General features: G+C 47.1%; 1 protein-coding gene across 1 annotated transcript; it reads right to left on the minus strand.

Moving 5' to 3' along the window:
• Positions 1–10,009: 10,009 nt before the first annotated feature.
• Positions 10,010–11,777, minus strand: SMAC4_00641 (uncharacterized protein). Its single transcript, XM_003349705.3, has 3 exons — positions 11,479–11,777; positions 10,866–11,416; positions 10,010–10,774 (listed from the first exon to the last, which is right to left on the minus strand). Exons 1-3 carry the CDS (start codon positions 11,711–11,713, stop codon positions 10,652–10,654), a joined length of 909 nt encoding a protein of 302 aa, XP_003349753.2. The 5' UTR covers positions 11,714–11,777; the 3' UTR covers positions 10,010–10,651.
• Positions 11,778–14,546: the final 2,769 nt, after the last annotated feature.

Below are 14,546 nucleotides of genomic sequence, written 5' to 3' on the forward strand. Positions count from 1 at the left end.
TGGTTTTTGTTGGATTTTATTTTCAACTTCAAGCCCATAACTCTTCCAAGTTAGACTTGGCGTGTTCATTCTTTGTCTGTTTCCGACGCCTTCTTCTTCAACCCCGTGTAGAGGATAGGGCGATACACTTGCAACTTGCTGCAGAAGTACGTAGAGTGTAGGTATCTTCTTGAGAATTCTGGAGGCATGCGAAGGATAAGTTAACCTTCAAATATCGACTAACTGACGTACTGCAACTGAACTTCGGGTTAACAACTTGGAGTTCATTCCGTCCGGTATTCCAGGGCCGTATCTCCTGTTTTGTTTACTCCCTATCTCCAAATAGCGAGTGAGTGTCCCCCTCGCCACTTGAAGAGTTATTGTCTTTTGAGCGTATCTCAAGTATCATGCAACTGTGTCCCTGACTGATTTATGATCGTCACTGTATGGGACAAAGCCCCCCTTCCGTAACGGGCCACTTTGGTGTTAACATGTCCACCAGACTGAACCATGGCAATTTCCCTGTAAAATGAAGAGCATCATACGCACTCCGAAACTGTTCAGTCAACCCAATGATACCTCTATAGCCGGGCTGTCATTACACAACAGTCAGGGACCACGAAGTCCGAGTCGGATCCCAGCCCGTTCGGGTGCTGTAGCCTGTCCATCTCAACCCATCCCATTCCCAATGTAATGTAGTATCGAATGGACACTCAACCACACACATCTTCATCCATGCAACCGCCCTCTCCGCCTCTCCGCCTCTCCGCCTCTTTGGGCATATGCCTGCCATTCTGCGTGGTTCTTCCAACGGGGGAAGGCGACGGACGGACCAGACTTAGACCCCCAAGTTGACCATCAAGGTTGGGTTGGTTCCGGTTACCGCATGATAGGAAGGGGGGGGAGCGGAGCGGCACATTCAGAAACATGCTCAACTTCATGATGAGTAGGTACACGTACCGATGATGGCACAGTGGTACCGTACCGGTCGGGTTACGTGTCTGTGTGTGTGCCAGGAAAGCAGGCTCTCGAGCCATATGAATTGACTCGGTCTACTCGGGCTGGTGCCGTCACAGCAGCTTCGCAACCACGCAACAGTTAACACCCCTTTCTTCCAAAAAAAGGCCAGATGTTTGACCACGATGTTGTACGGTACGTGAGTTGGTGATTTGATTGAAAGAGGGTGGTTGAGCCACGGGAATAGCAGTCGATAATTCCCGTCCTCCGTACGTCTCCGGCTGTTGCGGTCCAGTTAGGATGTGTAATGCGAGAGTTTGGACGTGTACGACGGGAATCGTATTTTGGTAACAAGCAGAAAGCAGTATCATCTTGAAGTCTAAATGAACTCTTCAAAAAGTTCTGTTTAGGGGTCGTTGTAAATAAGCAGAGTACTGTCGTAGCAGAGAACAAATATCAGTAGCATAGGGACATACGTGGTAACTCATTGCCCGTTGATCCTTCTTTTGTCTTGCTTAGACTCCAGTCACTGCGGGAAAAGAAAAGATATTTGGTTCCACGGGCTAAAGTGCAACAATTCGGATACAGACACTACAACTGTTAGAATACTTACTTACCCAGCATTCCTGACTTATCCAACACCGAAACTCAACTGATCCAGAGCCTGAGGTTCTACTTCGTCTTCCTCAATGCGTATGCGGCGGCGGTTATTTACTCGAACTCACAGCAGTTCTTCAACTTGAACCCCGTCGCTCCGTCACACGAAGTGCCGTACCTATCAGCGTTACATAAAGCACTAAAGCACTAAAGCACTTATTCAGCAACTGCATCACGCCTGCATTCACGCCTGCCCTACCTACCTACATCCCTTTAACGGTGCAAATTTATCATTTTGTGCCAAGATCAACCTTGACCAATCGGCCTGCCTTGCTTTTTATCCATGTGTACATCTTGGCTGCAAAGATACCTAAACTCTGCCAAGTCTGCAGTAACTATCACCCTCCAACAAATCCAAAATAAGTACCGGAAGTAGTGTATGGTCTTGGCAGAAAATGATAAATTTGCACTGTTAAAGGGATGCACCGTTAAAGGGATGCAAGCTCTGGACTGTGCCCCTGCAAGTCGGACTTTGTGCCGAGAGCTCCCGCCCCTTCAAGCTCGCTCTCTCCTTTCTCTTTCCCCCAACTCCTGCGCTTCTCTTGGTTTCTGTGTCACATTACACAACATCCAATAAGCGAGCAAACGGAGCAAAACACAGTAACGATCGACCAAATCAACTGACTGACTGACTGACTGACTGACTGACTGACTGACTGACTGACCCAACCCAACTGAGATAACATAGACGGAGGAAGCTCGGATGGACTGGATGGAAGTCACAACCGATGTAGGTACGAACCAATACATCTCCAAACCGTCCACTGAGTGCAACTCAACTCAACTGCGAGTCTCGCGGAGTACAGAAGGGAGTTGTTTTCAGAGTTCAGGCTCGGGCACATCGTCCGACTATTTCCCACCGGTAACTGCCCTTGCGACGTTCTTGCCAATCCTACCCATTCGATATTCGGCCTGCCCATTCAGCTCAGATCACACTTTGTTCGGCGAGCCTTTTTAGGCTCTGGAAGTCGGAATTCCTAGTTTCTTACCCAGATAGGTAGCCTTTTGAGCCCGATGAGTCAAAGGTAGATATCTAGGTGTGTATCATTTGCGGATCTGCATATTTCGGACGAATTTTATGTTTCAATGTTTATTAATCAATTCCCTTCTCTCGTCTCGCCTGATACTAGGTAGGCTTTTTGGTCGGCCGGTCAGTATTTCTAACACCGCCGGGTATCGGTACCGGTAGATAGGTAGGTAGACAGTTCAAAAGAACTCGCTGAAATCCCGGAATAGAAGTTTTCGTCATCTTGTGCAAGTCACATGAAGTCCGACCGATGGGTCCGCGAGTGCGAGGTTGCGTAGGCTTGTTATCCCATCGAAGCAGAAAGGGGTCGAAAGAGGGAAACATCAAACATGAAACGAGATTGGGTTGATAGGAGACAATCACCGAGCAGGTTTGGCAACAGCATAGGTGCCCTGAACTGTTTACAAGACTCTATGTATGAATGTACTAACGTTGTTGGCAGAACATACTCTACCCAGCCTGTCAAACACATCAAAGGTGTCAACAGCCAGTCAGTCTGGCAAAGGCCCACTGAGCGTTGTGTGTATTGTACAGACCTACCCCTGCTCCTACTCCTACTACCCCTCGCCCAGCCTATCTCTAATTCCGACATTTGTAGCCCCTTTCTCTCGGACTTGAGAGACCATAAGGCCATGATTGCCTGCCCTGTCTGCCTACCGTGCCCCCTTCGGAGTTTGATCTAGGTAACGCAGCCGACTAAGGTATCTGATCTACCTGGCTCTAGCTAGCAGAACTGCTATCTTTCTAATCTTGTGTGTCTCATTCACATGCCTATTATGAACTCACTAACAAGCGGTTATGTCTTTTGGGATAATGGTCCGCAACAAAATATCGGCTGAGGCAAAATAGCAGATGAAGATCCGGAGACCGGAATACGATATGGGGAATACGTACGGGCGTCCTATGTAAGTACCTAATTAGTTTGCTGCCAAGTAGATACGTGAGACATTAAAGAAGAAGAACGTCTAGAGCAGAAAGCAGAAAGTAAAAAGACCAGGCGGCTAATCCGTATCCGTATACCTACCTAGCGTACATCTATCATGAATTCACACAAACGAAGAGGAGCACTCGAACCGAATGTTGCCAAGACAACCATCCCTTAACGTACATGTCTATCCATGATATGATCCACCTGTATAGTGTAGGGCTCGGATACCAAAAGGACCTGTTTCACATTCCACTTACTTCACCCAAGCCCAAGACCAAAAGAATCCCTATCCTTGAATGTTGACATATGTAGGCCTTCGGCGTTGAAAGGGAGCTGGAACGGTCGGTTGGCCGGACAAGACATCCGACGGCGACGGCGGTCAACCCCGGACGGGTTTTGGAGCTTTCGTATCAAGTTCGTATTCAGTCGCTTGACAATCCACTTGCACTTAAACCACCGTCCTGACAAATGCCGTCAGCCATTTGGGTCCGACTGGAATCTGGATGGACCAAAAAGTAAAGGCAGGTTGGTAAAAAGAAAGTGGCTTTGACAGGATAGTTAGTTACCAGCAGATGAGCATATGCGCGGGTCTTCACACAGCAATAACAACAACAACAACAATTTCCACTGATATGGGGACTTCCATGCCCTGGGGAAGTGTGATGAGCCTGTGAGCCTGTTAACACGTTGCTGCGCCGCGGACGGGCAGTTTAGCGGGCAATACATCTAGTGTACACATGGGGAGGAGACAAACATCGCTGGCGAGGGGCGGTCGTGTATAGCGCCAGCGCACACTCAGCGGCGAAGGGGAAGTGTGTAAGTTAGTTAGTTTGGAGTGGATTAATTGATTCAGTTGGTTTTCGGGAACACTGTGCTGGTGATCTCGAAGAGCCAACATGGATGCTCATCTAATTGGGTCCCATATAGCTTGAGGCTGGGTTCTGGACCAGGTGACACCAGACTCTTTCGTTCTCAGTCTGTAAGTGTAGTTTAGAAGATCGTCGTCCTTCCTGCTGCTTAAGGATCGATCATTTATGATCGCTGCTGCGCGGAAGGGAAAAGCGCGATAAGCCTCGAAGGAGTCAAGGACCGATCAAGGTTTAAATGGACACCTACAATTGGTCCGAATGACCCTGGGGAAAATATCAACTAGGTACATACATACCTTGACCTTTTGCTTTGGCGGGGAGCAAAAAAGGGGCACCTACTGTACTAGCTCCTAGGCATCGCCTTGTCAGGTAAAAAATTGTCGTTGTGAAGAGGAAAGGGCGGGCAGGACCCGAACCACCGGGGGGGCCAAAGGATTGCAATGCCTGCCTGCCTGTTTACAAAAGTACCTAAGGTAGGTATCTCCCTATCACTACTGCCGCCGTCGCCGTCGCCGTCGCCGCCGCGGCGCTACTGTGCCTTGTCGGGCCTTGGAAGGAAGAGAGAGGAGAAGAGAAGAAGAGCCCCTGTCGTTAATCGTTTTACTTTAACTATACGAAGGCTTGCCAAGCTGCGCAGAAACAGACGACAGGCACTGGGACGCAAAGAATTTCCCAAAGAGAGCACAGAAGGAAAAGTTGTGGTATGTTGAATAAACGCCGACGGAGATCGGAATTAAGAAACAACAACAACAACAACAACAACAACAACAACAACAACAACAACAACAACAACAACAACAACAACAACAACAACAACAACAACAACAACAACAACAACAACAACAACAACAACAACAACAACAACAACAACAACAACAACAACAACAACAACAACAACAACAACAAAAGTGTAATGTTACATTCAGAACCCACTAGCGTTGTTGAGCCGAGCGTAGGTATGTACCGCTTTTTTTCAGTCGATTGGATTTTGTTTGCTTAAGCAGCTAAATATCTTAGCATACATAAACGGGCCGCCATATTTAATCTAAGTATGTAAGCGAGTGCCGTGCAGTTGCCAGGCTCGCTAACTGAACTCCCTGTACCAATAATCTTACAAAATCTCGCCTAGCTTCTCCACTGTCACGAAATGCACTCGGGTGCCTCTTCCGGGACAAACTATATAAGACCACTTGAGCGACCAAACTGCCAGCTTCAGTTATTTGTATTCTTTTGCAGAAACATAGCCTGGTTAGTGTAGTGGTCTGTTACCGCCGTGATAATAATAAGAAATTCCGTATTTGAAAGGATAAGAAGGAAATTTTATTGCTCCGGTATATATAATATCCGTTTTACTATAAAGCGGCTTTTTGGTTTAAATTTCTTATCACTGCCGTTTATAATCACTGGAATAATAGGAGTAAAATTATTTATAGTATGGAATTGTCTTTCCGGCTGGTTTATTTAGAATTTAAAGCGAATCTTTTAAAAGATTTTTATAATAAGTGGAAGATAGGCAAATTTGTACATATTGATTAATTTGGGCGAATATTTAAATATATTTTCTATAAGTAAATAGGCCACCTTTATATGAATTTTTACTTTTCCTTTAGTTAAGTCCGGAGGTTGATTGTCATAGGTTGACATTAACTATATAGTGTGCATTCCAAGTTCTGCCTTGCAAGCAGAACATCATCCTATCTTTTGTAGGTTTGGCCATCTGGACATATGCACCCCAGCCTGTCATAGTATGTTCTGCTTAAACGGTGGGTTCGATTCCCGACCGTGGCAATTTCGAGGGCAATTTCGGGATACTCTTGTCGGCACTTAGTCGAGCGCAGCTCCTAAGAATGCAATGACAATTGAGAACCATGGATGCAAATCGAAGAGTACCGAAATACCACGTATCGGCCCATTGGAAAATGTCCAACTTAGCAGGAAGGTGCATTTTCAGGTAGTGCTATATAAGCCATCGCATTGCGATAAATCCTCCGCGACATTGTCGCCCTCGGAAATGGGGCCGGGGCTGAGGCCTTATCTTGAAGATTATTAAAAGATAACTTCGCTTTAAGGAGAGGTAGTGTCACAGGTTGACATTGGCTATATAGTGTGCATTCCGAGTTCTGCCTTGCAAGCAGAACATCGTCTTTTCTTTTATAGGGTTGGCCGTCTGGGCATATGTACCCTAGCCTGTCATATTGATATAGTATTATTATATTATACTTCGTCCACTTATATAATAATTTTTAAAAATTACTAAGAGATTACCTTTGTTTAACTATTAACTTCTTCAAATTCGTATACAGCAATACTATATTGCCCATGGAGAATAAAATTGACTGGTTAATATATTAACCGCTAATACTCTATAAAGTATACTAACTTTCTTTTTTATTTTTTCAATCTTTTTTGTCTTTTCTTAATTAACTTCCTACTTCTTATTAACAAAACACTAAGCGGTTTATTATTAATTTTGATAAAGCTCTTATTTCCTTCAATTTTTCTAATAGCGTTGTATATAATTCTAAAACTAACGAGATAATTATTAATAAAGCCGATTGAAGTAGTTAGAATAAATAGCAAACTACTTTTATTTTATACATTTTTATAAATAGAATTTAGAAGTTAAAATCTAAAGTTATTGTGAAGGATACGTCAAATACGAGTAAAAGAAAGATTACAAAAGATATATGTTAACGTGTGGCTAGTACTATGCCTTGTAACTGTCACAGCGTAACCAGAAGGCACGTTGTGTACGATTTGATTATCTTGGACTAAGAATAAGAAGCTGAAGAGAAAAGAAATCTCAAAAGGGAACGCTTGATTGTGACGAACGGCAGTCTGATCTGCCTAAGTGGGATAGTTTGAAGGTAAAGACTATCAGTGCTGTTCGGTGAAGCCAAAGGGTTCACAACAAGTATGCTCGTAATACTGGTCTCGGGTGATAATGATCTATTGACTACTGTCGAACTATCTGACAATCTGAGTTCTCCCGTAGTCCCTTTATACCTGCTCGCCCTCTGCGAGATATCTGTCTCCGGATGCTCTTGTCGAGCCCCATAGGTCTATCTAGTGTGTGGTGCTCACGAGGGTCTTTGCTCACTGTGAGCAGGTGCATTGGTGAGCCTGTGCATGCTTATGGTCCACCTGCGCTTTTGAGGGTTACACCAGTTCTTCTGGGCAGGCCTGCCGGGACCCGGTGGTCTGGGCGGCCCTTGTACCGCTCAAGTTCGTAACATTGATGCCAGAGCTGGGTTTTATACCCAGACCACAGGCGATAACCAGTAACAACCAAACCCGTGAATGGGATGACCCGATTGAACAGCACCCATGTGAATAGGAGGCTTGATAGCAGGCATGTGACAGCCCAGATGGTGCCAGCTGTCATAGTAACTGCCTTATACTACCTTGTAGTATAGAAGGCTAATTGAACTATTCTTTCTACGGAATTAGTCGACTCAGCCTCCACAGAACGTGCTAGAATACAGAGGTTTTGCCACTGTATTTTGAGATTCTCTAACTTGTTCAGCATATCTTCTAAAATAATTTGTTATTATAGAATGCACCAGAAGCTCATAAATTCAGTTCATTCCTTTCATAGTATAGTGCTTTTACAAGCACTCTTATTAACTTACACAAGCTTCTACACTCTGGTTAGTCACTCCTCAAGCAAGCAAGCACAATCCAAATAATACAATACAGTCTACTCTTATAGTGCAGAGTTTACTATAATAGTTGTTTCTCACAGTGCAGAGTCTTTTGAACTCTTCTGTCTTGAGGGCAGAGTTCTCTCTAAGACCTCTTTTATAACATCACTCTATTGTATTTGCAACTATGCTGCTTCCTTTAGCACTGCTATCGTACTTACTACCGCTTCCGCTCCGCTCTGCTACAAATGCATAGTTCACTGTAGCATTCCTATACTGGTGCTATTATTATAAGCTAGTTAGGGTATTGCAGCAAACATATTCGTCATCCGTTTCAAATACAGTAGTAATTTTGAAGTTTTCTATTATGTTTCTAAAAACAATTGAAAAGTTAAATACTGTCAATAAGATTATTTATATAGGATTTTATATACTAACAATATAGATGAGCCTAAGATTAATACGAATTATAGCTATGTAGATTTGAAAATATCGTTGGTTTTTATAGATAGTATTATTATTAGAAAGAAAAAAGACAAAATAAAAAGATAAAAGATGCAATGAATAGGAATCCAGAGGGTGGCTATCACTAGAACCTCCTCTTTTGCTAAGCGACTGGGCACCCCTGTGCACCCCCTGTTTTTACCTACTTGGTGGCGCCCAGAGGGTTACAGTAGGCTTGCAGGAATCTTTCAGTGCAGTCAAAGTGTCGTTGTTCGTTTAAAAAGGCACCGTCCATGAATGTCCGATCAACAGCTGCGGTTTGCTCCAACAATCGATATCGATTGTGAACGTGCCATGTCATGCCATGTTGTTCTGTTCCATTCGTTAGGTACAGTGCGGTGTCGTCTATGGTAGATGCTGGAGATGCAGGGGGCAGGGCAGGGACAGGTGACTCCGATAAGTGCTTCTACGACAGTATAGCATCGCCAAATAACACACTGTTGGCTTGCCTGATACTACACTACCTACTACACTACCTACTACCTACTGTCTACCTACCGACGGGAATACGTATGCTGCTGGGCTTGCTTCGCTTTTGCTTTTGCTTCTGGTGGCTTTGCTTGTTCCTAGCTGTCCATCTAGTATCCTCGCTCGTCAATCCGTTATCTATCTGTTAGTCAATGCCAGAACTAATTCACAGTGAATACCTACCCCTGGAAGTCTTTCTCTCGCTTCGTCGTCGTCAGCCTGTGTGAACCTGTCTCGATTCTTTTTTGTCAAGCAAGCACCAGCGAGCTATGTACACTTCGAAAGCAGATTCGATAAAAAGCGCGCTAGTTGCTAATATGGAATAGTTGAGGATCTTTTTGCGTGCCAGCCTGCCAGTCGAGCCCAGCACAGTGATATGTTTGATTCCCCAAATTGAATGGGTTAAGTTGACTCAAAGAAGATGGCTTGTCCCAGAAAGGCAGTGTATCTAGCGAACCTAGGGTTCTTTGTCAGATTCTTAATTATTCTTCCTCCTCTCACATACTTACACACATTGCATTTTCCCACCCCGTCGGGTCCCGTACGGACCTGTCCGTCTCACTCTTCTCACCTTGGGTGGTTAGGTATTGCCGGGTGATTGTGCCTTTTGCTTTTTGCTTCTTCTTCTTGATAGGTTTCCTCATCGTTGATTGATGACGACGACGGTGACGATGGGAAGAGTCATGTCACAGCAAGAGTGAAGATTTGTTGTCTGTCCACTGGTGACTGAGTGCTTTGCACAAAACTGAGCTGCTATAGCGGTTAACATCGTCGCCTTATCGTCTGTTACAAGTTATTGACTACCCCCATCAGCCCTACTCCTAAGCTTCCATCGTCTGTCTTTGCTGCTTTTGAGTTGGTGTGAGCACGTGGGGGGCTACTTGGAGGAGAAAGGAAAATTGAAATGGCCTGGCCTGGTCTGGTCTGGTCGCCCGTCGATCATCCAGTGCCGGTTCTACCGTCCAAGTGGAGGGCAGGTCGTGCCAGGACAAGCCAGCAGGACCAGCACTATTGAATGTGATACGCTACCGGGATTGCAATCACGAGATTGAACTATTGTCTTGGGACGAGAACAAGATTTCGGTATGTCGCTACCTTGTCCAGATGGATGGAATTGGTAAGACCCTTGAATTCATGGGGTTATGTCCACTCCGCGGAGTACCATAGATAGAGTAAAGTATTCCCCGTTGAGCAAGCTAAGCTTAGCTGCTGGTAATCATCAAATCAAACAAACAAGGGATACTCAGTATAGTGTGTGAAGATGTGATGGTATTTAAATGTCTCTTTAACCCAGAACAAATGGAAAACTTGAAGAAATCTTTAATTCGTAAAGCGTGTTCGAGCACTTCGAACCCACGTAAACGCTGTAATTCCAAGAAAATGATATCCGCAAAAACCTGCGCTATGCCTGTCCTCGAGTCGTAAAAATCAAACAAAAGAAAGAAGTAGAATGGCCGCCCAACCGATTTGTCCCTTTGTTTTATAAGAATCCTTGTCTCCAAAATTCCCACATGGGCTGTGAGCACCGAAAAGTTGTACAGGGTAGAAGCGAATTAAGTTTGCGTCTGATCAACACCATGGTTGGCAATGAAAGCGGCTTTGAGTGAAGGGAGAGGCTTCACATGTGCTGCGAGCCCATGCCCGGGGAGCCAGGCATCGACAAGGGTGTCGTAGGGTACTCGTAGCTGCCCGAATCGGAGCAGCTCGCCGAGTGATCGTAAGGATGTTGCAGAGGAGGAGTCTATTGCCATCCATCATCAGCAACGATGTTCCCGCTTAAGGGTATGGTGATGAAGGTCGGAAGCAATGTAGCTTCGTACGGAGGAACTCACGTGAGGCATGTTGTCGTATGGTGAAGGAGCCCCGGTATTCATGTCGACACCCGAGAGATAACCATAGTTCATGTAAACATTATCCTCCGCCCCGGGGTAGCCCGGCTCACCCTTGATAGCGTCGCTGAAGTGTGTCATGGAGGGAAGCGTCACCGGTACTGGCGCAGTGGTGTAGTACTCGGGATAGGTTGCCTCTGTTGTCACCGCCCGGTAGGATTGCACGGGAGCGTACATCATCTCCTCGGGGGGAGGAGGGTAAGATGGGTAGGTGAACATGGGCGGCGAGTGCGAATGCGACCGGTCTCTCTCGTCGTACGTGCTGAAGGTGTACTCGTCTTCGGGATGCAGCGGGGGTGTGAACTGATTCCTGGTGGCCGGTGCTTGCTTCTGCTGCGAGACCGAGGCCTGTTTTTGGGGCTTTACAGTTTGTTGTTGTGTGCGTTTTGTGGTCTTGCTGGCTGGGCTAGTCTTTTCTGTTCCGGGTGACGAGGAATCATCTGATGTGCCGGCCCGCCTCTCGAGATCTTCCAGGCGCTTCTTGAGCTTCTTCCCTGTGATTCGAGTATTAGCATCTAACTGTTGCCAGGTATTGCAGGTCTTGTTGATCACATACTGTAATTGCGCTGGGCAATGCGGTTCTGGATTCTTCTGCGCTCAGCCAGATCCGAGATCTTTGTCCAATCCTCATCAGGGTTTGCCGAGCTGCTGAAGGCACTGCTTGTTCCGTGGCCGGAATACTGGCGGGGTGGCTGAGGCTGTTGCGCCTGGTAAGCGTAGTGGTGTTGTTGCATGGTGAACATGGTTGATGGGTAAGGTTCAAGCCCTCGACTCTGAAGATATACAGACATGTGGGTTGTATGATGTTGATGGTCTTGGTTGGAAAGGTAAGAGGCACTGTGGTGGGATAGCAACTCGAAGAGGGAATGAGGAGGAGGCTATCATGTTATATATCCAAATGGCCCAAGAAGAGAAGGAAGGGTGTGAAGAGAGAAGTGTACGGAGTTACAACAATATTGGTGTTACATCTTGTACCCATTCCAACACAGCCCCGTAGTAGACGGTACATTGGGTGCTTCTGGCAGTTCTGGTTCTCTCGAAGATCCGTCCACAAGGGTACCTCAGGGCTGGCACCCTTGACCCTGCAGCAGCCTTGGGCTGAGTGGTCTCTGCGGGTCTTGCAGAACGGTGCAGTAGGCTGGGCCAAGAGCCTGCATGAAGAGACACTGCAGTGGTTGGGACGGCCATGAATCCCTGAGTCCAGAGAACTCTGCAGCGCACCTCTTGGTACGCGATTGGACCCTGGCCGACCTCCAGATCATGAAGACCCGCGGGCTGGCGACGGTCGGAGACGGGGACGGAGTCAAGGTTCGGGGTCGGGCCCCCCCTCACTGTCTCTGTCCCCAATGTCCCCCCTCTCTGCCTTTCGAGGGCTAATTAACTGGTCCAATGTTATCAGGGCTGGGTGTACCAGATCGCCTGGGGCTCTTGACCCTTCTGCTCATGCCTCCGCGTCTTCCTCTTCTGCTGCCCAGGCCTCAAGACTGTGAGCGGCAGCATGTCTCGCAAGCCATGAAGCAACTATCATGTTGAAACCGACCATCTTTCGGTGTTGCGGGGACCTCGGTCATGGTGGTACAGTACATGAGGAGCCTTCAAGTCTCTCTCGTAGGTACTGTTGTATATGGTGTAGTAGTCTGTGAAGCAGGGCTTAGCTTGTAATTTACATCGGATTCCGGAAAGAAGGGTGAAATGGATATGAAATCCATGAACATAGCAACCGTACCACTGGGTTGTCACGCAAAGGGCGAGGGCGTCGTAAGGGGGGGGTGAATTGAATGAATGGAAGGCCTGTCCGATGTGAATCCCGCGTCAATCAAAAGGACTCGCTCGCTGGTGGATGGTTTTACGAGCAGCCATTGCAGGTGTGCTTGGGGTACAATGGTGGTGAGTGGGATTCGGATGTGACTTGTTGGAGATTGTAGAAAAGACAGAAGGGGAAATGGATAGCGACGACTCGACGAGGTCCGTGTATCCTTGCCGTGGATTGATGGGCAGACGGGGCCCGGTGCGGGCAGTGCGGACACCTGTGGGGTCAATGGGGTTCAGAGACGGTGACGCTAGGAAAGAACGGTGCGCTACCGTAGCGCTACGGTGCAAGCCGCTCTAACGGTTGGGTTTTAGTGGAGCATTTTCCAAACGGAGCTGATAGAAAAGAGTTTAGCCAAGTGGGTCTGTCTCCAGGCTGCCATATTTCGAGAAGATCCACAAGAAGCCTACCAGAGAATGTGGGCTAATTTTGGGACACCATATTAACCACCAAGCAAAAAGATATCGTGGCCTAATTTTGACATTTAACCCTGCTTACCCCTGTCAGACCTTGCATCTTGACACCCTCACGACGAGATATTTTGGGCAAAATGCGATGGGCTTGATGCATCTCATTTACAGATGGCTTTTGACTGGATATCAGTCCACTAGCGGTGAGGAGAAAGAGTCCGGAGCGTGCCAAACGAAGTCTTGGTTTCTTTTCTCATCGCTTTCGTCGCTTTCGACTCTTTGCGAGACGAAAACCAGGGAAAGGGTTCGGTCCCAAACAATGACAAAGTCGACAATCCCTGTCTGCCCAAGCTCATTCCCCGGATTTCTCACCCACCGTGAATTGCTTACTTCCTGGTTGTAGGCTGTACGTATCTCTGGGCAGGCGGCCGTAGGGCTGTAACAGCGGGAATGCCAGCAGGTCAGCAGCCGCCTTTGGACGAGTCACGGCTCGCCGTTAGATGGACCCAGGGTTAGCTGGGCTTGTCGTGCTGCCCAACTTTGCCAACTTTGGCAAAATCCACGCTAGCCCTACACGGTCGAGGAGAATAAAATCGACTGGTCAACAAATCTCAGGGGTCAACCACCTCCCCCTTCTCCACGAGTCCAGGGCTTGTCGAAATGATGGAGGACACCCAGCCTACGCCTTCGAATTGCTTTAAACCGCCGAGCACAGGCCGTGGGCCCAGAACACCACCACTGAAAAGTGAAAAAGTGGTCCTGGCACGCCTGGGTGGTGACCGAGATGAGCAGATCATGATAACCAATCTCTTCACATGATTATCAACTCCTGTTGGGGCACCCACTTGGCACTACACCACGGGTTTTGGCTTGTCCACTGTCCACAGTCTAACGGCTCCAGTCCCATGTAACTGTAGATCCAGTAATGTGTGGACAACTCAGAGTAGAGTTAGTAAACAATGCTGAGATGATGAGTCAAGACTGGAGAGAGAGGGACCGCGGAGGTAGGGTCGCATGTCCGGAACAAGGGCCTTGATGGGGTGCTCCTCAACTTCATAGGGGTCTTGATCTTGTCTTGGCAAGGTTAGCATTAGATCCTCTTTTTTCTTGATGGTTCTGCACCAACGACCGAAAGACACGGACCCATATTGAACTCTAGACCCCGAGCACGCCATTGTTGTGAAGATTCCGCACGGTCCAGAGTGGATTTTGGCATCCATTTGCCCCGGCCCCCCATTGTCCAATTCTCCATATCATTGACAAGTTCGAAGCTAGGGGTAATTAGTGACCGTCGTAAACAATACGGCACAGAGTTGGTTTGCATGCAACTGTAGCTCCTACAAAGGGCTTTCTTTTTGCGTTTCTGCAATTTGTAAAATTCCATTTGTTGCTGCTGAGCCATGC

Source organism: Sordaria macrospora, chromosome 7 (genome assembly GCF_033870435.1).
Source record: "Sordaria macrospora chromosome 7, complete sequence".
NCBI lineage: Eukaryota > Fungi > Ascomycota > Sordariomycetes > Sordariales > Sordariaceae > Sordaria > Sordaria macrospora.